At 51.3% G+C, this 24589-nt stretch overlaps 1 protein-coding gene across 1 annotated transcript in view; it reads left to right on the forward strand.

The window, feature by feature from the left end:
* Muc4 (mucin 4, cell surface associated) overlaps positions 1-24589 on the forward strand; it is a 25201-nt gene extending 612 nt beyond the window's left edge. Inside the window, 24 exon segments of the mRNA XM_055625225.1 lie at positions 1-383; positions 598-726; positions 2211-2344; positions 3002-3166; positions 4023-4178; positions 5804-5934; positions 7368-7456; positions 9166-9345; positions 9512-9631; positions 10280-10399; positions 10855-11066; positions 12237-12321; positions 12688-12855; positions 13505-13606; positions 13901-14134; positions 15112-15249; positions 17615-17796; positions 18644-18803; positions 19681-19860; positions 20259-20332; positions 21363-21433; positions 21513-21748; positions 23486-23648; positions 24027-24589. The exon segment at positions 1-383 is cut by the window's left edge and continues 12 nt beyond it. Of these exon segments, the coding sequence (XP_055481200.1) occupies positions 1-383; positions 598-726; positions 2211-2344; positions 3002-3166; positions 4023-4178; positions 5804-5934; positions 7368-7456; positions 9166-9345; positions 9512-9631; positions 10280-10399; positions 10855-11066; positions 12237-12321; positions 12688-12855; positions 13505-13606; positions 13901-14134; positions 15112-15249; positions 17615-17796; positions 18644-18803; positions 19681-19860; positions 20259-20332; positions 21363-21433; positions 21513-21748; positions 23486-23648; positions 24027-24222 (3808 nt within the window). The 3' untranslated portion in view covers positions 24223-24589.

Consider the following 24589-nt stretch of genomic DNA (forward strand, 5'->3'; position numbering starts at 1 on the left):
GACATGGACTGTTTCCCAGGGAACAACCTCTCCCGATGAATCAAGTACTCCACATGCTCCCAGCACGAGCAGCTCGCCTCCAAGTACACCCCCCACGGAAGCCACCACAGACAACACAAGGCAGACACCTGTAAGTGGGAGTCTCAGTGTTGTCACATCAAGAGCCTCAAGCACAACTTTAGCTCAACGATCAACGATGGTCTTGCATAGCACTTCTCCTCAGCAATTGTCCACATATTCTCAGAGTTACCGGACTGAAAGCATGGCCACCTCCAGCTCATCTCAAACCAGTGTCCTCACAGGGATGACCACCGACAGCCATTCATCCTCTTTACCCGGACCCACTGTGACAGAGGCCTTTTCTCATGGGACGTCCTCCTCAGGTGAATCAGTTACCTAGCGTCGCAGGCAAGGGTGAGGTGAGGGTTCCTACGGTGAATGGTGACTAGCCCTCTATTCCTTCTGTCTTCTCCTGCGCTTGCACACAGAGACACTGGCTGTTGACCAGTAGAAAGACAAACATTCTAGCTGTCTCTCCTCATTTTTAGTGACTCTCATATATAATCCCCCTCATGCCTTCTCCCCCTATGTGTCCAGGAACGACCATGAGGACAGACAATGACAAAAGCACATCACTCCCTGCAACCTCCTCGACCCTTACCACTCCCAGCACAACTACAGTCCCCAGGTCAACAGTAGCCCCGCCCCCCATCCTACCAGGTCAAGGTAAGTGATGCCAATAAGGGAGAACCCTGTGCCTTCTACCTGAGCCAGACGGAAGGGTTGTAGCTGTCACTGTTAGGCTGCATTTGCCCATTTAGGTCCCTGTGTGTAGCTGAGGGGTCCAGTTCTTTGGATTCCTACTCTGTCCCATCAAGGCCATGAACATTCCACCTTTTCCCCCCATTGTCCATCTAGAGCACTGGTACTCAACCTGTGGGTCATGACATTTTGGGGATCGAATGGCCTTTTCACAGGGGTCATCTAAGGTCACCGGAAAACACAGGTATTTTCATTATGATTTATAACAGTAGCAAAATTAGAGTTATAAAGTAGCAACGGAAATAATTTTCTAGTTGGGGTTCACCACAACACGAGTTGCTGTACTAACGGGGTCACAGCATTAGGAAGGTTCTAGAGAGATGACACATGAATACTCAGTCTCAGCCTGCTTGCTTACTTTCAGCTTCTGCTCTCTGGGATTAGAGATCTCAGGGAACAATGGGACAGAACCAAACCTGGGTACCGAAGGCTCTTTTGTGCATTACATGGGGCTGGGAGGATGGAGATTGGGGAACAATGAAGGGACCAATCAACTGTTCTAAAGATGAAAGGCCAGGAGGTAGGTGTAAACACTCATAAGCCTGCAAGGAACGTGGAAATGGGGTCAAGGTGAACAGGAGGCTTTCTGGTGAGATCTAGGGGAGCGGAGAGTACCCTAGATAGGTCAGGTGGTCTGAGAAGCTAGAATAAAGCTGTGAAAAGCTAGTCCTTGTGTTGAATTGGATGGAGAGCTCTGAAACGTTTGCGATCGCTGGGAGTAACGTGAAGAGCGTGGTGAGTGGGAGGCTGGTGTGTACCAGAACCATGTGGGTAAGAGAATCAGGAAGGATAATGGTTTGCATAGTGATGGCTGGTGTGTATAAATTCAGGAAGGTCAAGTGAGGCATCAGCCAGGAAGCCAAGAGTCTATGTCAAGCCAAACAAGGCCATGCCAGTAGAGAGTTCTATTTGGGAGACACTTGGGACAAGGTTTCTTAAACTGGATTTCAAGGACATTTAGGGTGGCCTAGGGAAATTCTAGGAGGTCTTCAAACTTTCCTGGAGAAATAACATTGTAGAGACCATGTTCCATTTTATGAAAAGGTCTTTAAGTGACAAGTCATCACTGTTTTGGACTTTCGTCTTTTCTCCGGTTAGTCGTTCTGACTTCCTGGTCAGAGAATATCTGTCTTATGGAGATATCCTAACAGCAGGACTCTTATGTCAGAGTGCCCTAACTTGAGGGATGCTGAGGGTACCAGCTGAGAAATAAACAAGGAGATGTGTTACATAGGTACGGAGAGGCAGAACAAAGAGTTGGGGCCTACAGGGGCTCCTTCCGGAAGAGAGGACAAGGTGAGGGGCTGCTTAGGGGAAGCTCTCTCAGGATCCTTCTGAACCTGAAGGGAGATAAAGAAATTTTCTGTCTCTCTTCTGTCCTGGTCTAGGCATTTCCCTATTCCCTTACGGGTCTGAAGTTGGAGATAGGCAGCTGTTTGCCCCGACTGTGGATTTCACCTCACCAGTCTTCAAGCTCACGATTGGATTCCCCCTCGGCTCTGCCCTGCGTGATTCCTTCTACGTGAGTCTCCGAGTGAAAGTCACCTTTGTTGTACAACACCCTTGCAGCTTTCTTTAATGTCAGAGTTTCCAGTTGTGGAAAGCTGAAGGAAGCCATGCCTCCCTGCCCGTGTGAACAAAAATACCCTTACGCTGTCTAGTAAAATGAGATCACGGCTATTTCACAAGCTTTGTTAATGAGGAAGAAGCTATGCTTGGAAACTTGGTTGGTTCGTGCCATTTCTATTTCCTGTGGCTACTTCCTCATTCCCTAGGATTCTCTCTTGCCTCCTCTTGCCCTCAGGAAGAGTAGTAGGGACACCCAATGAGCTCAACACAGTAATGAAAGTGAGAACCTTGTCTCCTTTACCCTCATCTGATATGTCACAATCTTCAAGCTAGGGCAAGGCCTTTTACCAAGAAGACAAAGGCAGGACACAACCCTCTTCTTTGGACTGATATAGGAATGTCATATCAGTTCTGATAAGAATGAGCATTTGGGACATTACTAGGTAAAGCATTCTCCTGGAAGGTAAAAAGTGGACAAGGGGACCATCAAGGTTGGCACCTCTAACTCTCTGCTCAGATGGGCTCTTAGGGGAAGCTCTTCTGAGGAGCTGGCCCTAGACTGGGATAACCCTTCCCTCATCTCTCCCTAACCAAGAACCCTTATGCTCAGTTCACAGATAATGGCCAGATCATTTTCCCAGAGTCAGACTATGACGTCTTCTCCTACCCCAACCCACCTCAAAGAGGCTTCACAGGAAGGGACCGTGTGGCCATGGTGGCCCCATTCTGGGATGATGCTGATTTCTCCAGCTCCACGGGAGTCATATTTTACCAGGTGGGTCATTCCAGGCCATGGCAGTCAGGAGGTCAGAGCCTGGAGAGGTCAAAGGCGCTTCAAGGGCATTGTATCACATTCTAGGCTTGTGTGGGAAGGGACTGAAGCTTAAATACAGGGTAGGGAGGAAGCAGAGGAAGAACGCCAAACAGACTCTAGAACACCCTACTCTAACCACATGAAGGCCTGCAGGTGACAGCAACGGAGGTCGAGTCAGACAGAATCCCCTGCCCCACAACACTCCTGAATTAAGCTAACAATGCCAGCCAGTGAATGTATGTAGCAACAGCTGTCATAGCAAATATTTTTTTGTGTGTGCGCCTACCATTGCCAAGACACTCCCTAAGCTCCAAAGATGGACAGACCCATATCTGTCCCTAAGGAGTTACAAGCTGGGCAGGAATGTAAAGCTAGACATTTGGTCAGACCATCCAAGCCAATTTGAGCTAAGAGAGGCATCAGTTCGATTCCAGAAGGCTTGACCTTTGGGGTAGGGAGCCTCTAGATCACACACCCCAGATTTTCCTGCAGCCTCAGTTTAAGCTGATGTTAAAATCGAAAGGACTTGTGGAAATTCTGATTTGGGGAGAGGATGTGCAGGGAGCCGTGAGCACTGACATGAACAGCATCCCCAAGCAGGAAGCAGGGACCCCTTAGGGCAGTGCTTCTCAACCTTCCTACTGCTAAGACCCTTTAATGCAGCTCCTCACATTATGGTGGACCCCCCCCCCCATAAAATGATCTCATTGCTACTTCATCACTGTAGTGCTGCGACACTTCTGAATTCTAATGGAAATACGTGGTGAGCAGGAGGATTTCTGGCGTGCGACCGCCCTTACCCACCTTCCTCTTCTAGGATTACAGCACATTTTTTGATGAAAACATCTGGCTAACCCGGAAGGTGGAGACTTTGATTACCGAGTTCACAGGTGACTGGAGCTACAAAGCCAAGTGGACGCTGAAGGTCACGTGGGTCAACGTCCTTGCCTACCCTGCTCAGGGGAGCTTTGGGGTGAGTGGATCACAGGTGGCTCCCTGAGATGCTGCTGGGAGCCAGACATCCCATCATCCCAGGGGGAGCTGCCTTTCCTGCTGGTTATGCTGTCCCTCCGGAGCATGGCCTACTGAGTCCTCACTCACAGCGGCTCACTCAGGGTGGGCCCGGCTTGCCTCAAGTCAGAAACCTGGGCTGCGCTCACAGGGGAGAACGTCTGTGGACTCACAGCTTCCTGTACCTCACACGGGTCAGCTTTCCTCTCCTGCAGTGGAATTTCAGTACGTGGCACTGAGGGAGAGGGGAGGTTGATTTAGTTCTGTTGGAAGACTGGACATCAAAAGCAAAGTGTGGGCTTGGCATCCCCTAGTGGCACTGAGAGCAGTGGTGGGCACGTGAGCAGAAGCAGGTGGGTGACTGTATCTCAACACGAAGAGGACCGTGCTCCAGGCTTGCTCCTTTTGTGACAGTCCTCCGGAAAGAACTCAAGGGGTCACACAAGAACAGCCTGCTGCCCTAGAGACGGAAGGCCTCGTCTCAAAGCCACCACCGTTTTCATTGCCACCAGCCTGAGGACCAAGCCTTCACACTAGTGAACTAGTGAGGGCGAAGGGACACACACATAGCTGTGCCAGAACCAGAGGCGTGGCTCTGCTATTCCCCACACTTTACAGGCAAAGCAGAGGATGATCAGGCAGGTTATGAAGTTTTTCTCAAAATCACTCTACAGAGCAAATGACAAAGGCAATGCTAGAACTCAGGTTTTCCCAAATTCTCTCTCTTAAGCATGGAGCCAGCCAATGGAAGTGGCTCCCCACACTCTCCAGAGCTCGCGGTTTTTTCCCTCTGAGAACTCACAGTTCTCTGAGTCTTTACAGTCTCCATGTTTGATCTTCAGTCCCTCAGGTCTACAGCCATACCACCCGAGCATGCCTGATCTTGTCCAAAGTCACATGTCTCTTCACTTCAGTCTTCAATCTTTTTAGAAGAAAGGCTGCTGGTTATAGCTCTAGCTCTAGCTGGTTATCGCTGGTTACAGACCTTGGAGCAGGGTCTGAGTCCTCACCGTGGGCCAGGCTTGCTTCAAGTCAGAAACCTTAACTGCGTTTACAGGCAACAGCGTCTATGTGCTGACAGGTTCGCATGACTCACAGGAGTGAGCTTTCCTATAGTGAAATATCAGTGCCACAGCCCACAGATATCAACAGTTCGCTGACTGCCTCTCTTGGACAGGGCGTGTATAGGTCCTCCATACCACACAAGTGGAGGGGACACCTGGACAATGACCTGACACATCCCTGAGGGAGAGATAAGGTGGCCTCTCTCAGCTCTGCTGTCTTGTCTAGCCTCTCAGGTTCCTGCATCTCCCTCTTACACATCCTCTTCTAACTGGATTGCAACCCACAGCCTTTTATTTCTCTTCCCTGAAAAAAAAAAAAAAGTTACAAAGAAGGAAAACAGGGCGCACTAAATGCTTCCACACCCAAGGTAAACATTGCCCTAATCACAGCAAACCTGCCGGCATGTCCAGCCCTGTTGGACCAGATGATAATGCATGTGTCCGGTCAGAGGGTGTGGGGACACCAGGGGAGAAACCTCAGAACTCTCACAGAAGTCTCTGTTTGTCTCTTCCCAACTTCCAGACCAATACCTACCAAGCCATCCTCTCCACAGACGGGAGTGTGTCCTACGCCCTGTTTCTCTACCAGAGCGGTGGGATGAGGTGGGATGTGAGCCAGCACCTTCAAAACCACGTCCTCATGGGCTTCTCCAGGTAGGACAGGATTGGCTGGCTGCCAGCACTGAAGTGTGAGGGATAAGGGCTCCCTGCTCACACTCCCATTCTGCCCTTGAAGATGCAGCCGTTCCTGATAAAAAGGCCTTTATCCATCCTGCCTTTGTTAACTACCACAACACCTGTGCACTGGAGTCACTTCAACCTTTGACCTTGGCTTCCACTGACATTAGCTGACTTATCAGCTAGCAGCCACTCTCACACTCCACCTATTTCTTCATGTTCTTTCTTTCTTTACTTACTTACTTTGGTTATCACAGCCACCTGTAGTAGCTGGTCATTATCCTGTAGATAAAAACATTATCCGATAGGTAAGAACACTTAGGTTCAGGCAGATGAGTCAAGTTGCCCAAAGCCAGCGTTTCAAAGTAGCAAAGTGGATGTCCTGAACACAGACATCCAAGATTGGGATTTGTGCTTCCTGGCACCCTGCAGGTTAGAGGGAGCAGGAGACAAGGCGGCCCAGCTGTGGCTGGCTGCAGCGGGGGTCCCTGCACACGAAGGAACCCCAGTCTCTGAAAGAACAGCTCCCAGGGACCTGTCAGTGTGGCAATCAGTTGTCACAGTCACGCACCGTCCCTTCCTGGGCAGTTGCCACAGATGGTTTTCTATTGCATTAGGTTGTGTTCACATGGCTTCCACTGGCCTTTGATGTGCAAAGGAGGAGAGCATGTAATTCCCCAGGTAGCTAGCAATGTCACACCGTCTTCACTGGACCCAACAGAGATGTCACACATGTGCCTGTCCTCTAGACTGTGTAACAGTAGAGCAAAGATCAGGAGTCGCTTTCTGTGGGCATGCTCCTGCAGTGGCTCCAAGGGCGCTGTTACAGATTTCTTCCATCCTGGACCACATTGCGATAGTGCGGGTGTCCGGACCTGGAATCTGGTCTCCACTCAGATCTGAGGGATTTACGAATGCCGCTGTGTTGAAGCCTTAAGAGGCTGTGACATGGTTGCGACTGAAGTCTCTTTTACCCAGACATAAAACCCAGAGTCAGACATGTTAAACAACACGTGACAGAACCAGCAGTTGAAAGGGACGGCCTGACCCCAGAAACTGGCCTTGAATCATCCTTTGCAGTTTGTTCTTAGAGAGCGTCAAGGGAAAGTAAGGGAATCTGGCCTCAACTCTATTGCTTTCGGACCCCGAGTGTACTGAGTGACCTGCTGAGGTCGCACCATCACTGATCAGATGTGGGATAAAGCGGAACCTCCCTGCCCCCACCCATCTTCTCTTCCTTTTTAGTATGGGGACTTGTGGCTGCCCACCTGACCGAGTCACGGGGTACCAGCTGCTGCCTGGGGGCTAGCTGGAGCAAGTGACAAACTGAATGAATGAGTAGCTCTCAGAATGAGAGCAGAGAGCCTGAGGGCGACACGGAGGCCTGACAGTCTTTTCTTTGCCTGCAGTGGAGATGGGTATTTTGAAAACAGCCCACTGACATTCCGGCCGGCCACGGAGAAGTACCGACCTGACCGATTCCTGAATTCCAAATTAGGTAAATGTGCTACCACCACATAGGAGCTGGCCTCAGTCTTTCCTTGTCCCCTACTCCATATGCTACGTCAGTCCTAGACAGCCGTAGCCTCTCCTGCACCCTGAAGAGCATCCTGCACAGGTGCTATCTACAGGGCATCCGAAGCTGGTGTTGCCTAGGCAACAACTTGTTCTAGTTTCACCCTCAGCCCCTATAAGTTCTCCTTCCTTGGAAAAGCCAAACCCGGGCTGTCTGCTGGTGGGCGCTCGGGTCCTGAAGTGAGGACAAGGGTATTGCAGGAAGGGGTATAGGTGTGAGTTAGGATGACCCACAGAAATGGTCCTTCCAGAGCTGGAGCGCGATTCTTAAAGAGACCCACCAGGAGGAGTCCCAAAAGGCCGGCATTCACTCAGTCAGCATTTCCTGAGCACCTCTTTGCCGGACAGTAGGTTAACAGGCAGAAAAGTGAAGGGAAAGGGGGAGAAGGTCAGCCATGTTGGCTTTCAACACACATTCGCTGTGGTAGAGAGCTGAGTGTCCATAGCTTCCTCCGCGACTCAGTGTCATACACAGAGGCTCCAAAGGGAAAGAGATGTCAGCTTCCAAAATGTTGTGGAGAAAAGGGCATGCTAGCAACCAGGAGAGGTCAGCCATGCTGATCTTGAAGCGTGAGTCCAGGTCTATTTGATCTGGGACAAAGCTGTTTGACAATCAGGAACATCTCATAAGCTGGGCCATATGACAGCTGGATCATGTGGAAACTCCCTGTGGAAGAATTTCCCTGTCATATTAGGGCTCTCTATGAGACACATCTACTTGTGAAATAGAGTATCATGTGTATGTGTGTGTATGAGTTTGTGTATGTGTGCATGTCTGTGTGTATATGTGTGTGTGTATGTATCCATGTCTTTGTGTGTGTGTGTGTGTGTGTGTGTATGTACAGATCACGATAAACAATGTTATTCTTCTGAAAAGCTTCCTTTTATTCATTTATGTGGGTATAGGGTTGAAAATCTTATACACTAGATCATATTTTGTTCAGGGGTGGGAGGCTCTGGGGTCCTTTTTCTCTCCTTGAAGTTGCCTGTGCAGTATGAAACTTCCAACCAATTGAAGGTTTAAACTTGACAACCGCACTGAGGATCTTTCTAGTTACTTCTCCCTTCCCAAGATGGTGTCTGGGCCCAAGAGAGGATTTCCCAGATTCACAGTGTTAGAGCAGGGCCCCACTGGCCTGGCAACTTCTCTGTAGTTTCAGCTAGCTTCTGGGCATGGACCTCTGTCCTGGTCGCTTTGGCCACTGAAAGGGAAAGGAAGGGGCATCATGAAGACCGAGTGTCTCATGGTGTGATTGGGTGGATGCTGTGTCTCTAGGGGAAGAAGTGAAGTGTTTGGGGAATTGGAAGGTCTGGGAGAGAGAGAGAGAGGAGGGGGGAGGGAGGGAGAGATGAATGAACAGGGGGCAGGGAAGGAGGCAAGGCAGGTAGGCCAAGCTGGAGCATAGCGGTACCTCCCTGCCCAGCATTTGTCCCAGATTTTTGCCCAAAGGTCCGTGGTTTGGAGATAAATCATTGCCAGTCTGAGTTGAGTCCCTCCCAAAAAAAAGCTGTTCAGAGAGGCAGGGTGTGAGATGGAGGCTGCAGCCACGAATCTTCGCTGAGCACAAAGCTGAAGCAGACAGAGCTCTCGGCCCATGTCCTGCAATAATTACTGCTATCCTCGTTCCTCAGGCATCCGGGGGTTGCAGGTCTACAGGCTCCACAGGGAGGTGAGGCCCAACTTCCGGCTCAAGTGTCTGCAGTGGTTGGAGAGCCAGCCTCAGCAGCCCAGCTGGGGCTGGAACCAGATTTCCTGCCCTTGCTCCTGGCAGCAGGGACAATGGGACTTGCGGTTCTGGCCCGTGAACACAGGTGATGCCTCCTTCCTGTCCGTCACAACCCCACCCACTGTCGTCACCTCTGCTCACACCTGTTCTGCCCTTTCCCAGGCGCTCTGAGCACACACACCCCTCCCCTAGACAGCCCTGTCCCATCTCCACTGTGCTGCTGGGCCTCAGGATGTCCGGTCTCCTTGCAGGTTGGTGGAACAGCAGGCAGCTGTGCAGCTTCTCCTCCAGGGGAGGGGGCGTGTGCTGCAGCTATGGCCCCTGGGGAGAGTTTCGGGAAGGCTGGAGAATGCACAGTCCTTGGCAGTTTGGTATGTATCTCCCTGGAAATCTCCAGCCCACGTGTCCCGGAGCCTGAGGCTCTTCTCAGACAAAATACATGAGGCCCCTATTCCCCAAAGCTTTCCGGCTTCTCCCCCCTCCCCCCCCCCGGCCCCAATTCCCTGATCTTCGGAAATCCAGAAGCTCCCACCCTCCCCGAATTCGCTCAGATTAGGACAGAGCATGCCCTCGGCCTGGAGTGGGAATTTTTCTAGGCAAAGGAAGAGGGTTTACTTTGACTTTATCCTCTGGCCCATGCTAACAAGATGTTTTTTTGGGGGGGAGGGTGAGACTTAGGATCATCTCACCACAGAGGCCTTCAAGGGAGCTAGAGCACACAGAGGTGAATTGGGCAGGGTAGCTTGCGTCTGCCCACCCTTGGTCCTGCTCTACTCTCTTTGCACCATCATCTATGCCCTCCCTTCCCCTGGCTCTCTGAGGGCTTCTCCCATGTGCCCTGCTACAGAACAACCCCAAGATGCCTTCAAGGAGGACATACAGTGGCATTTCCTCCAAGTCACTGACAGTGAGCACGGAAGGATGTGAACTGTGCCACGCCACCAATACACCATACTCTGCCAAGCCGCCAGCCGGTTCTCCAGGGCCCGTGCCCTCTGACAGAGCGTTCTTCTCCACAGACCAGGAGCAGGAGGCACAGAACTGGTGCTGCCACTGGAACAACAAGCCCTCCTTCTGTGTCCAGTACCAGCGCAGGCGGCCCCGCCTTAGTTGTGTGTGGTACAGGCCCCCACGGCCCGGTGAGCATGATGACTGAGGTGGGGTGTCCAGGAAGGGAGCCTGGATTAGTAAGAGATCAACTTCTGAGGGCAGAACTGTGGCCACAGGGATGATGGGGACAGGTCTTGTGGAGGCTAACCGAGAACAGAGAAGATTTGGGCATGACTTTTGCAAATGGGTGAGAACTGGGGCCAGGGACTATGAGGGCAAGAGGCCTTTCGGGGCAGATTCTGCATGCCAGGAGAATTTACCCATACTTGAGTCCACCAAGATGGAAACCTTACCTACCAGGCAGAGAGAGCCTCAGACTATGGCCCCAATTTGCTGGTGTGTAGCCCTGGCTGTCCTGGACAGAACTGACAGACAGGCTGGCCTCAAACTCACAGCGATCCGCCTGCCCCTTTGCCCCTGCTTCCCGAGTGCTGGGATTAAAGACGTGCACTACCACACCTGGCTATAACCTATTTTCTTTTAGCTTGGACGTTTGGTGATCCCCACATCACCACTTTGGATAATGTCGGATACACCTTCAATGGGCTGGGAGACTTCCTGCTGGTCCAGGCCCAGGATACGAATTCCTCTTTCCGGCTGGAGGGCCGAACTGCCCAGACTGGCTCTGCCAAGGCCACGAACTTCATTGCCTTTGCTGCTCAATACAACACCAGCAGCCTGGGTTCTTCCATCACAGTAAGTGAGGAGGGTATCCAAGTATCCCTGCCTCCCTTCCCCAGAAACCCTCAGCTGGACACCAGAAGAGAAAGAGAATAGAGAGAGGAGGAGAGATTCACTGAATACGTTCTCACTGCTCTGTTACCGCTCCTTTTTAACTCCATTTTTTTTTATGTTTCTTAATGCCTCTCTTGTACCTCCCTTCTCCACCCCAAACCCTTCCAATACCAGGTAGGAGAGAAAGAAGGCTAGTGAGGAAATGGGGCATAGTTTTCCTTAGCTACTTCCTGCCGGCTAGGGCCATTGGGCTCCTTGGGGCAAGTCCAATTTTTTTCCCTCTAACTTCTCATCACACTGCATCAACAGCAACAGGAGCTGCGGGGGGTGGGGAACCACCAACAGCTTTGTTCTTTCTTGGAGCCTCCTCAACACTCTCTGGGGTCTGGTATTTATTCCCTCTCCATAGTCCTCACATTTAGACTGCAGCTGGCAAAGAGTCCGTCTCAGAGCCCACACGAGGCAAATAGTTGGCTGCCGGGGACAATTTGCAGCACTCCCATACCCCACACCTGGGATTAAAACAAAAACACGTTTATATATCATAAACCAAAACTTTCACAACACTGCTGCGTCCAGGTACCTGACAAGGAGCAACTTGGGGAAGGAAGGGTGTGCTAGGAAGTTTCATGTCAATTTGATGTAGGAGTCGTCTGAGAGGAGGGAACCTTAACTGAGAAAATGCCGCCATAAGATTGGGCTACGGGCACATCTGTAGGGCTTTGGTTTGTTTGTTTGGTTGGTTTTTGAGGAACGGTTTCTCTGTGTAGCCTTGGCTGTCCTAGACTCACTTTGTAGACCAGGCTGGCCTCAAACTCACAGAGATCTGCCTGCCTCTGCCTATCGAACGCTGGGATCAAGGGTGTGACACCACCGTCAGCCGAGTCACTGTTTTCTCAGAGCACAATGAGGACAAGGATACTGTCTTCTCAGGAAGCTGCTGGGAGCTAGCCTGGCACCCCCTGCGCTCTCCACACGTATCAGCTGGCATATCCTTATTGGTTGCCCCCTCCATCCCCTGCCTCTTCCATTGGCTGGGAACTTAGCCTTGAATTGCTCCCTAGAGCTTCATTTCCAGGGCCTCTGCTTTGCCTGCTGGTTGGGCTCAGGCCTCCTCCAATTCCTTCCCAGGTCCAGTGGTTCCTTGAGCCCAACGACAAAATCCGAGTTCTATGCAATAACCAAACTGTGGACTTTCTCACTAGTCACGAGGAAGGTAGGCTCAGTATGTGCCCCGCTGCACAATCTTTGGTTTCAGCAGGAGCTCAGCCCCTGGGAATAGTGCGACCAGGGGCGGGGGGGAGTGGATGGAGGCTATGACATCCAGCAAAACAACGTTTGCCTCCCTGCTGTCCCTTAACCGGCTCCACGGGAAGACCTTCCTCCAGCCCGGGCATTGAACTTTCCTCATTTCCTACCTTAGAAGGAAGGCTCTAGAGGCTGGTCTGGATGGAGTGGGGCCTTTAGTTGAGGCATGGTCAGGCTACCCCAGTGCCCTCTGTGCCACGAGCCTTCACTGCTGCTGAGTTGTGGGCCCAAGGGTCATGCTGGCAGCCGTGTTGCCTGTCTTCCTATGTTCCAGGCTTGCCCATGTTCAACTCCACTGGCATCCTACTGACCCACAATGGCTCCCAAGTCTCAGCCAACTTTGATGGGACAGTGACCATCTCCGTGATTGCTCGCTCCAGCATCCTTCATGCCTCCACCAGTCTCTCAGAGGAGTACCGCAACCACACAAAGGGCCTTCTGGGTAAGAAGCGGAGCTTAGACCACACCAAGGCAGCTGCCCCTCCTGTGGGCCTCGGACTTCCTGTCCAGTTCTTCCTCAGCCCCCTTGAGCAGAGAGGGGCTGATTCACCCACTGTGTAGGCTAATTTCCTGTTTGTCTGCCATCTTTTCTTTGTTGTTTTTTATTTGTTTTCTGAGACAGGGTTTCTCAGTGTAGCCTTGGCTGTCCTGGACTCACTTTGTAGACCAGGGCTGAACTCACAGAGATCCACCTGCCTCTGCCTCCCTGAGTGCTGAGATTAAAGGGGTGTGCCACCAGGCCCGGCTAGTCAGCCATCTTTTCAAGGGAGCATAAAGGCAACTCTATAGGGAAGGTGAAGGCCCAGCTGTCTTCTAATTCCCCCCACCCCCTTCTACACTTCCTATTTTAAAAATTCTCATCTCCTTCCTTCCTCCCATCTTCCCCCACATTCTTCTTGGTTTTCTTCTCCCTCTTTAGAGCACAATCGTTCCCCACAATGGGTCTCTCTCTTCAAAGCAGGGTGTGTGTGTGTGTCTTCTCCCACCTCCTGGGGCCCCGGACCCAGGACAGATGCAGCTGGCCTGCTGGCTGCTCCCAACAGAAGGGATGCCACTCTTCTGTATGTCAAATGTCCTCCTCTGTCCCGCAGGAGTCTGGAACGACAATCCCGAAGATGACTTCAGGATGCCCAACGGCTCCACCATCCCGTCAAACAGCTCCGAGGAGACGCTTTTCCGCTATGGAATGACATGTGAGTCTGGGGGGTAGTTGGGCCCCTGGGGCAGGTCATCGAGGGAGCTGCTATGTTGTCTTCTTTGTGCTTGTGGGAACCTCACGCATCCTCCCTGAGGTCTGAAAGTTTTGTGACTGCCCTGTGTTTGTCCCTTGTCTCCACCCCACTCGTATGTCTCCTCCAGGAAGGGAGGAGGGGAGTGGGTGGCTTTCACCCCCTCACGCACAGAGCCATATCCAGTGAGGGTTAGGGGTGGGCACAGCTGAAATATGCCTGCGGCCTCATGCCTCCACCGTGCCTCTTGTGTTATAGGGAAAATCAATGGGACAGGCCTCCTTGGGATGAGGGTAGATCCTCTGCCTTCCAACTTCACCCCCATCTTCTTCTCCCAACTGCTCACTAACAACACCTCAGAAGAAAACTTGGCTTCTGGGTGCAACGGAGACCGACAATGCGAGTTTGATGTTCTGGCCACAGGAAACAAAAATATTGGACAGAACACCAACACGATCTTCAAGACATTCCAGCAAGCAAATGGCACCCTCAGTAAGTGACACGAGGCTCAGGGAGACCTTCCCAGAAACGGGGAGCAGAGGAGGACCCCCTTTTTATGACCTCCCTTCAAGCTCCACATTTTTATTCCTTGAATGGATCAAACCCCTCCGATAGCTCCCAGCTCACTCAGGCCCCTCTGATAGACAACAGCCTTCCCTTCACTGCCCTGTGACCTCTGTCTCCTCCAGCGCCCACCACCCCTTCCCTGGCGCTCCCCCTCCCCCGCCCCACTGGCTCCTTTGGGCTCACTGGTAACTTGGCACATGCCCTTCTCTCGCCTGCCAGGCTCTCTCCACAGACAGCCCCAGGCATGTTGTTGCTTATCCTTTGGCACTGCCTTCTTAGCAAGACCCTCTGGACCACCTTGTCTCATATTTTGTGTTCATTCACACTCCTTTTCCTAACTTTTTTTTTTTAGTACTTATAACCACTCAGTGTGATTTATGATTTATAATTCCCTTAGACCTCTTTTTTTTTAATCATGTGCTCATAGAGATTGGAGCCATCTATATATCACATGCTCTATTAGTAGAATGAATTAATAAACAATGGAATGGAAATAATAGGCTTCCAAGAAACAGAGCATTGAGAGAATTTGACTGTTTCTGGAAAAAAAAAAAAGAATGTCCATTTTTTTTCTCTACTTCTCACCCTCCTGGCTTTCAGCTCTTCCCAGGGTAAAACTGACTATCTGTTCTCAAGGCCCCGAGTGGCATTCTGTTCAGAGAAGAATAATCCAGTTTGAGGAGGGGATAGAAAAATGGAGGCTAAAGGTTAGCCAGTGGGCAGTACAAACCGAAGATGCTCGGCACAGTTCCCAGAGCAGGGAGAAGACTGAGTCCTGCTCCCAGAGGTGGGCCTCAGGCTTGGTTCCCGGCTTGTAGGAAGAGTCACGGAGAAGGAGAGCAGAGAGGGAAGGCGGCTGAGTGCCCCGGAGTATAGCCAGTCCCCGTGTCTCTCTGTTTCAGATCAGTTCCCGCCCTCTATCAACTGCTCCAGCAAGATTCACGCCTACAAGGGGCAGACAGAGACCATTGAGATCGCCAGCGACTCTAAGAATGTCACATTCATCCTCACCAACCCGTGTAGTGGCTTTAAACTCTCCGGTATGATTCTTTGACTGACATTAATAGGATGAGGTCAGGGCAGGAGTCAACTTGGGCTTCCTTGCATTTCTTTATTCTGTACAACATCCTGTCATTTTTGTTTTCATTTGAATACCCAGGACCAACAAACATTTTCCTTCTTTCTCTTCTTCTCCTCTCCTCATCTTGAGTCTCTCTTCCTCTGCCTCCCTCTTTCCTCTCTCTCTCTGGGACAGGATCTTACTATCGTAGTCCAAGCTGCCCTGAAATGTCCCACATAGCCAAGGCAACAAGCAAATCCCTGGTTTTTCCACCTCAGCATCTGAACTAGTGCTGTGGCTGGTTTTCAATGTCAACTTGCCATAACCTAGAATCATTTGTCTCCATAGAAGAATTACCTAGATCAGGCTGACCTGTAGGCATGTTTGTTGCCAGGGGCAGGTGGGGTGGTAGTGTCTCGTCGATTTGTCAGTTATGGTGAGACAACCTGCCCTGAATGTGGGTGGGACCATTCCATGGGCTGAGCCTTCCTTGAACTGTTAATGAAGAAAACTAGCTGAGCAGAAGAGGAAAAGCAAGCAGCAGGCAGCATGGGTGCATTCCTTCTTCCCTGATCTTGACCGGATGTGACGATTAGCTGACTTCCCCTCTGCCATAGACTTAAACGTGGAACTGTAAGCTAAATAAACCCTTTCCTTCCCTAAATTGCTTTTGTTCAGGGAGTCTTAGCACAGCGTCAGAGACGAAGCTAGAATAAGGACGTATCACCACATCTGGCTTGAGGAACAGCTCTTCTTCTTAAAATTCGTTTTTATTAATTCTAATCATGTGCCTGTGTGAGTGGGGTTTGTGGGCACATATGTTCAGGTGCTGGAACTGGCTAGAGGTGCGAGTCCCCCCTGGAGCTGGAGTTAGAGGCAGAGTAAGCCACCTGAGGTGGATGCTGAGAACTGCTCAGGTCCTTTGAATGAGCCATCTCTCCAGCCCCCGAGAAGGGGCATTTCCGAAGACTGGTACTTAGAGCTGGCCAAGCCTGTAATCCTACCGGGTGGGAGACTGAGGAAGGAGAATTGCCATGAGATCGAGACCAGTCTGGGATACAGAATGACACCCCGTCTCAAGAAAAGAGAGAGAAAGACCCATAGTTTAAATGGGTGGCGCCTCTCAAGGGCTAGCAGTAAGGGGTTTAGATAGATTTAACTAAATAAGTAGACTGACTCTGGGCACACACAAGTTAGGCAAAGGTCATTTCACCTTCATCTAATGATATACATTTTTTTTGGAGCCGGGTCTCATTATGTAGCTCTGGCTGTCCTGGATCTCACTCTGTAGAACAGGCGAGCCTTGAACTTACGGAGATCTGCCTGCCTGCCTCTGTCTCTTGGGATTAAAGGTGTGCAGCAACTATGTGCATCTCTTTCAATTATCATGGAGCATAAAACAAATCGTTAGAATAACCAAGTAAGACCATTCAGAATACTAGCTTAGCTTGGTAGTGGTGGCACACGCCTTTAATCCCAGAACTCAGGAGTTCGAGCCTGGTTTACAGAGTGAGTTCCAGGATAGTCAGGGCTACACAGAGAAACCCTGTCTTCTTGAAACAACAACAATAATAATAGTTTACAGGGCTGGTGAGTTGGCTCAGGAGGTAAAAGGGATTGTCACTGAACCTGATGACCTACGTTCCACCCCTAGGACCCATACGTAGAAGGAAAGAACCAACTCTTGCAAGATGCCCTCTGACCCCCACATGAATGCTATGCGCGCATGCTCCCTGCCCCCATAATAAGTAAATGGAATAAAACCCATGAGTTTATAGCATTGTCATACCTATTAAAAGAATAGCACACAGTGAAATTGGACTAAAGAGATGCAAATACTCTGTTCCCTGTAGTCTGCTGTTTGATAAGGTAGCTAAGGCCCAGGAAGTCAGAGGAGAAGACAAAAGAAGAGGTCCTGGGAGATGAAGCCATTCCACCCTGCAGTTTGGGGAAGGGTTAGGAGGACTCTGATGTTTGGTCTCCACCGTGACCCATCTATGACAGGCACAAGCAGGGATATACTTAGGGGCCTCTGAGGTGTGTGTGTGTGTGTGTGTGTGTGTGTGTGTGTGTGTGTGTGTGTGTATGAGGGGTAGCTTTTTCTCTTATGTGGATTTCTACCTACACAGAGCACATCTAGCAGGTGTTGCCTCCCTCCAGATTGGATCTTGACCCACATCACCCTGGGAATCCCAGATCTGCTCAAAAGGCATTCAAGATTTGGGGAGAGGCCTGAGGGAGAGGCCAGGGAGAGGCCACAGGAGCAATCAGGGTAGTGGATGCCAGGATGCCCTGACCACACTGAGAACTCTGCCAGCCACTGAGATCTCTTTTTCTCTGGACAGAGAACAGGATTTTGCAGTGGACACCAACTTCCCCAGAAGCATGTACCCTGGAGATTCTAGCAAGAGATGCCAGGACTGGCTTGTCATCTGCATTCCAACCCGAGTTGGTGGCTTGCTTCTGCAGTAATGAGAGCCAGTGTTTGTATAATGAGACCAGCAGGGAGGGCAATTCTTCCCTTGAGGTGAGAAGCGGGATCTGAGGAGGTGGTCCTTTGTTGGTGGTGTGGGGAAAGCAAGTGGAGAGATGCTGTGACTGGGCTCTCTCCTGGGCAAGGTGGATGGATGTAGGGAGCAGGGTGGAGCTGTGATGGGCGAGCAGCGCAGGGCCCATCTTGGGTTACAGACTCCTGCGTGAAGTGGAACCTTCATCATGGCTTAGAGCATGAAAGAGTTTTTGGGTCCCACCTCCCATTCTGTCACTTCAGCCTCTCCTGTGGTTCCCCGCCATGGCACTGAGCTGTAGGGCTTCCCCACGCTTTCTGGAGAGGCCCGTGTCTCCAGCACAGGTGCCCTGCCTCCCTCCAGAGCAGGAGGACCTGAGCCTGCTGTGCTCAGACACAAGAAGTCCTTTATAGGGCATTACAGAGAGTAGCTCACCACAGCACACCTCTTTGGGGTCGGGAAGAGAGGGGCAGGATGCTTCTTTCTTTGTTCTTCGCTCCAGCTGAGGGGGCACCTTTTTCAGTTGGGAGAAAACCCTCTCCAACCACGTCTGTGGCCAAGCTTCATGGCCCATGTCCGCCGATCTTGCCCCATTTCTGCTTTGTGGCTTTGTTTTTCTTTCCCTTGTGTTTCTTGCCCCTGTCTTCCTCTATCAAGGATTCCAGGGAAGGAGGTGCAGCGTGAGAGAGGCGAGGCTCAGAGCCTGCTACAGGGCCAGGCAGGGGATTGTGTAGCCTTGGGAAGGAACTCAGTCCAGGCCTGTTCGAGATGGTGCCAGAGACCAAGACAAACAAGGCTTCTCACAGGAGACCTGTCAGGGCAGAAGTTCTCTGGCTTCTGGATCCCATCAACGCTGCTGTTATCCAGGTGACCAGCTGCAAGTGTGACGGGCTCACCTTTGGCCGCTTCTGTGAACGCTCCAAGGACCTCTGCGAAGAGCCATGCTTCCCGAACGTGCCCTGCATTCCTGGGAAGGGCTGTGAGGCCTGCCCCAAAGACATGACCGGAGACGGGCGACATTGCACAGGTGAACTGGGAACGGGGCCCTGGCGACACATCAAGGGTCTGTGACGCCAAAGACTAACTGGTGTCTCTGTCTTTAGCAACATGTCTTCAAATGCCTCATGATAAGAAGCTGTGATGGGGAGGGCTGGGAAGGGGTGGTAGATGGCTTGGGGCTGAAGGAGGGGACACAGAATCTGAGGGCTGGAATGGAGCAGCCCCGAGCCCCTGCTGGAGAAAACGTGGGGAAAGACTGATGGAGCAGGCTAAGGAACCAGAGGTAAGCTGGGCTCTAGGCACCTGGGCCTCTTCAGAAACACAAGGCTCAGGGCCTCCTCTGCTTGTCACAAGTCAGGATATTGAGAGGTGTTGCCGTGGGGGCCTGGTGACAGAGGAACCTCAGTTTTCCTTTGAGTTCTCTCTCACCCATCTTCTCTTCTCCCTCTGAGCCACTGTAGTCACCATGCCAGAGATGGCAGGGCAACCCTTCCACTCCTCTAAGGTAGGCAAATACAACCAGGAGACCACTGTCGTCTGGGCAGAGGCCAGCGTGGGCAGAACCAGGAGATGAACGAGGAGGGAGACGGGAGGCAGGCAGATTGCGACCGTCTCCCACTATCTTTCTCTGACACGGGTGCTCTGATCAACACGCCATGCCCTCTCAGAGCAGAGGTGAAAGAACGCTTAACTGGAAGACAGGGGAAGGTTGCTTTCCAAAGAAACACTTGGAGAAGATGAGGGGAAGCTAGTTTGGGTTTCAGAGTGGCCCGTAAGCACAACACAGATTGGGCACACGTGGGGGAAAAAAACCCCAAGACAAACTGAGCGCAGGTTCCAAGAGGCCAGTATCTCCCATCAGCCACCCCGCCATGGTGTGGCTGACTCCCTTACTTCCTTCACAGCTCTAGAAAACCCTTTGTTCTGCCAAAACCACTCCTGTCCCGTGAGTTACTGCTATAATCATGGCCACTGCCACATCTCCGGCACTCCAGACTGCCAGCCAACATGTACCTGCCCCCCGGCGTTCACTGATAACCGCTGCCTCCTGGCTGGGAACAATTTCACCCCCACCATTTCTAAAGGTACGACTACATGCTCCTGCCATCCCAGCCCAACGCATCTCTCATGTCTGAGAATGATGGGCAAACAGTGTCCGAGGCCCAAGTTCCTGAAACACTCAGATCAGAACTGAGTTTTCCTCCTGGGGGGTGAGTTTGGAGCTGGGGGGAGATGGTGAGGGCAGCTGTCCCTGTGTGAACCACGGACCTCGGTCATCTGCAGGGGACAGATTGAAGCAGAAGCCTCCTGGCTCCATTAGGTGAGAGCCACGGAAGGCCTGGTCAGCCCAGGGGTGGTGGGGTGCGGGCCTTCAGTGACCTTGCCATGGCAGATGGAGCTGTTTCTCTGAGCGGTGGCAGGGGGAAATGCCGGATAAATCCAGGAAACCCGTGGGCTTGAGACGGGTCATCTTTATCTCCAGTGCTTCCCCTGAGGACCATTGTGCTTGCCCTCAGAGAAAATGAAAATGCCTCCGCAGCTGATGTCAACGCGACGGTCAGTGCATCTTGCTGGGCTCCTGGTGGGAAGCAGATTTTGAAAGGGTCCCACAGGGACTGTGTTGGAAATTGCATATTCTTCAGCTACCTATATTTCCCAAAGGAGGGGAGCCTCTTGCCCAGGGTCGGCTCGAGGGCCTAGGACGTGGAGAAGCCTCGGGATTAGGGACCACAGAGTGTGTTAGAATCTCCAGCTTGCTGTGAGAAGACTCTAGGGTGGCCATGCCATCCTGTCTGTCCCTCTGGGTACCCTTCAAGAGTCACACTTTCTGCTAGATAGAAGTCACCTGCACCCCGACTTCCCAGAGGGAACCGGGGTTCTTCTGATACCTTGTCCTTGTCTAGACCTCCGTTAACCAAAGAAGCCAGATTGGTGAATGGTGAAAGCTCTCTAGACTCCTGTATGCAGGGACTCAGAGCTCTGTCCTGCCTCTTTCTAGAGCAGGAACAGTAATTAGACAAGACATGTATAGCTTGCCCAATTTTATACGTGAAATTTTTTTGCGCATAAAAGAGGATGATAGTAAATAGGACCCGCCACTAGGCTGTGTCACAGTTTAAATGATAATACGTGTAGGGCAGTTAGCACCAAAACACGACAGGCATTCAGAGTGATTCTTACCACCAGCACCCTGACTTCCAATAGATCCCAACCAGTCGGATCTGCTGCCCTTCACTACACGGGCCCTTTGAATAGAACTGGTTCCTGAGTGGCCTTGACGTTCCTGGCACCTGGCCAACCCTAGGTCTTAGCTAAATGAGGGGAAACAATGGGCTGGGGTCAGAGTGGTCTGGAAAGGTGTTGCCTTGGCAATGTTGAGGCAGAGGAGGGGGAAGAAGGCCACAGTCTTCACCCACTGAGTATTTATTAAGCAAGGACTCAGGCCAGCCTCTGGCCTAGGCCTGAGTGTGGGAATGAAGAGATGAGCTGCAGGTGCTCTAGGAGTCCCGGGCTCCCCATTCAAAGGTACTCGAGGCTTCTCTGATCCTCACCCAGGCTATCCTACCCCCCCTTTTCCCCATTGTAGGTGACATACAAACTAGGGAACCTGGAAATGCGCGCTTTTCTCTGGAACAGCGTGGTGGCGCTGACACGGATGTAAGTGAGGCCCTCCCTCCACGACTCCTCTCTCCCTCTCCCCCACTCCGCAAACCTCCACTCTTCCCCTCCCATACAGCTCTCCTGGAGCACAGCCCTCGAGCATGTCCATTCATCACTGGGAGGTCGTATCCCACTTCCAGTACCGTCCGAGGGGCCCGGTCATCCACTATCTGAACAACCAGCTGATAGATGCTGTGCTGGAGGCCTTCCTCCTCCAGGCTCCGCAGGCAAGGTGGAAGAGGAGCGGAGAAGCCAGGACGAATGTCCGCTTCTTCCCCATCTCCAGGGCAGACGTCCAGGACGAGACGGCCCGTGAGTCATTCTGTCTTGGGGACAATACAGAGACAGTTGGAGAGGAGGAGAGGAGTGAACAGAGGGGCTGTCACGGACCTGAGGGCCATAGCAACCTTCAGTAGAAAGTGTTTTGTGCAGGTCCACAGCGGAAGAGGCACAGGTTAAGTTAGCTTGGCTGTTCATAAATCTTTGAGTGAAATTTAAAAACATTTTCCCCAACAGCTTCTTTTAGATTCAGGGCAGGGACACAGACGTTGCTGGCGGACCCGTGAGGGTGGACCGGACATCACACAGCAATGATTCCAACCCCAGGCTGCCCCGATGGGTTCCATGCACCTACTCATTTGTTTGGTTGGTTTTGGGGACGAGATCTAGGCAGACCTCAGGCTGGCTTCAAACTCCCAATCCTCTTGTGTGCCCGGGGATAACACCACTGTACCCAGCAGGCCTCGCTTCCTTTAGAAAAATTGTTCATTGTCTTCCTAAGCTAAGCATTGCACTGGACACACAAGGATCTCCCTTTCATCTTGCCCTCCAACTGGAGACTGGCAGGCAGAGAGGACTCCTGAAAGGACATGGCCCCAAACCAGAACTCCATGGTCCCGCTGGGAAAATGAGATGACATTTCTGACAGCCTCTTGTTCTCCTGGGCAGGGAGCAAGGGAGGCCAAGGAATAGCCCTCCCTTGCTGGAAAGGAGCAGAGAATAGAATAGGGACCACTCCTAACTTGGGGAAAACTGCTATTCTACTTAGGTCTGGCAACTGATTCTAGAATCTGGTTTATCCTTCCTGCTTCTTGAGCAATAAAGTGAAATCTTTCCAAAACTCCTGCACATCGGTAGCTGTGGTGAGGAGAAGGGCAACAGTGAGGGACTCTGTGTTCATTCTAGAAAAACCCATCTCAGCACTTGAGAGGCGAAGGCAGGGGGATGAGTAACTCAGTGAGAGCTTTGGCTGTGTAGCAAGTTTGAGACCAACCTGGGCTACGTGAGATCATGTCTGAAAGAAAGGAAGGCAACTAGGGAAGAAGAGAGTACAACTTCATTGTACAAACACAATATGTTTATTGTAGAAGGGTTAGGAAACACAGAATTACAAAAATAAGACAGAAAAGACGGTGCTGCTTTGTTTTCTGATTGTCCTCTGTTTTATGCCTTAGGGAATTTCACATCTCATCTTTATAAAGGGATCAAATCATACCTGTGTTTGGCATCCTCCACATTAAATAATAATGACTACGCCACCTCAAATCTCGAGTGTTTTGAGAATAGCTGCTCTTTATTGAGTGTTTAGTATGTGTCCAGCCTTGTCTCCTATATGCCACACCTAGTATCTCATTTAAACATCACAGTTAAGGAATCGCCGTCTTTATACTTTGTACTTAAAGACAAGGCTGGCTTAGGAAAAAAAAAAAAGTCCCTAAATCACACAGCTAGTTGGTCTGAGTTTGAGTCTGAGGTTCAGCTCCATTCTGGATGGCCTTTGCAGATCCTGACAACTGTCATCCCCTTGGTAAGGCTGTATAGTATAATATATGTAATAACAGATATACTGTATAGTATCCATTTGTTAAGCACCCCAACCCCAGGAACCCAATGCTGATAGGATCAACCATAACACCCAGAGATACAGGAATCTGCACATCCAACTGTCTGTTTCTCGGGATAAACACCTGACCTCTGACGTCTGGCTTGAAAAGGCGTGGACTTACCTCGGTGCTCTGCTTGCCTTAAGCATCTCTTTCCTGCCTACAGTGAACATAAGTATGCTGGAAGACTACTTCACATGTGAAGGCTACAAGGGCTACCGCCTGGTCTACAGCCCCCAGGATGGTGTCACCTGCGTGTCCCCATGCAGTGAGGGCCACTGTCACAATGAAGGCCAGTGCAAGCACCTGCCAGACGGACCCCAGTGCAGGTGGGTAGGGGCCTGGAGAGGACGGTGCTGGGGCATGCAAGCTGGACTAGACACCACCATAGGCCCAGGAAGGCAATGGTGCCTCCCAACATATGACATTGGGATGACTCCCTAGTGGCTTCGGGACAAGAAGCAGAGAAAATGGGCAGCCGGAGAAGGGTGTGTGACACTCCTCTGCGTGGAGGAAAAAAAAAAAAAAAGATGTGTATTGCTTAAGACCATGCTTCCGTCCTTTGGCTGGTGATCTTGCTTCAAAATGGCCACAGGGCTGGCTGCATCCTCCATCCAGGGCATAGCCTGCCTATCCTGGATAATGGCCCCTGGCCCCCAGGAGAGGAAGACATCCTCATTGACCACACTTGTCCTCTCTGTCCCCAGCTGCGCATCCTTCACCATCTACACCTCCTGGGGCGAGCACTGTGAGCACCTAAGCATGAAACTTGGGGCATTCTTCGGGATCTTCTTCGGGACCCTAGGCGGCCTTTTGCTGCTGGGGATCTTGGCATTTGTGGTCTTTCATTTCTGGGGCTGCTTCATGAACAAGTCCTCCTACCCTTTGGACTCCGAATTGTGAGGCCTTGCTCCAGATGGTGGACTGCATCTAGGATACCTCAGGACCCACCCATCACTCCGCCCCTGCTCTAGAGAGAATGGAAAGGAGCTGCTGCTGAACAAAGATGATTTGCCATTCTTCCAGAAAGAATAAAGAGAGTGAAACCAGACCTGACCTTATTAGTACACCAGGGGTACAGGAAAAGACCATGATGACCAAATGTATAGATGGATGGGTTCCTACACAGACACATCTGAAAGGAGGATACTGCCTCTGTATGCACACACATGTACCTACACACACACACACACACACACACACACACACACACACACACCAGAGATAATGGGTGACTGGCTCTACAGTAACCTAAATGTTTTTACATATA

This window comes from Psammomys obesus, unplaced genomic scaffold, assembly GCF_907164565.1.
Source record: "Psammomys obesus unplaced genomic scaffold, mPsaObe1.curated_primary_1811, whole genome shotgun sequence".
Taxonomy (NCBI): Eukaryota; Metazoa; Chordata; class Mammalia; order Rodentia; family Muridae; genus Psammomys; species Psammomys obesus.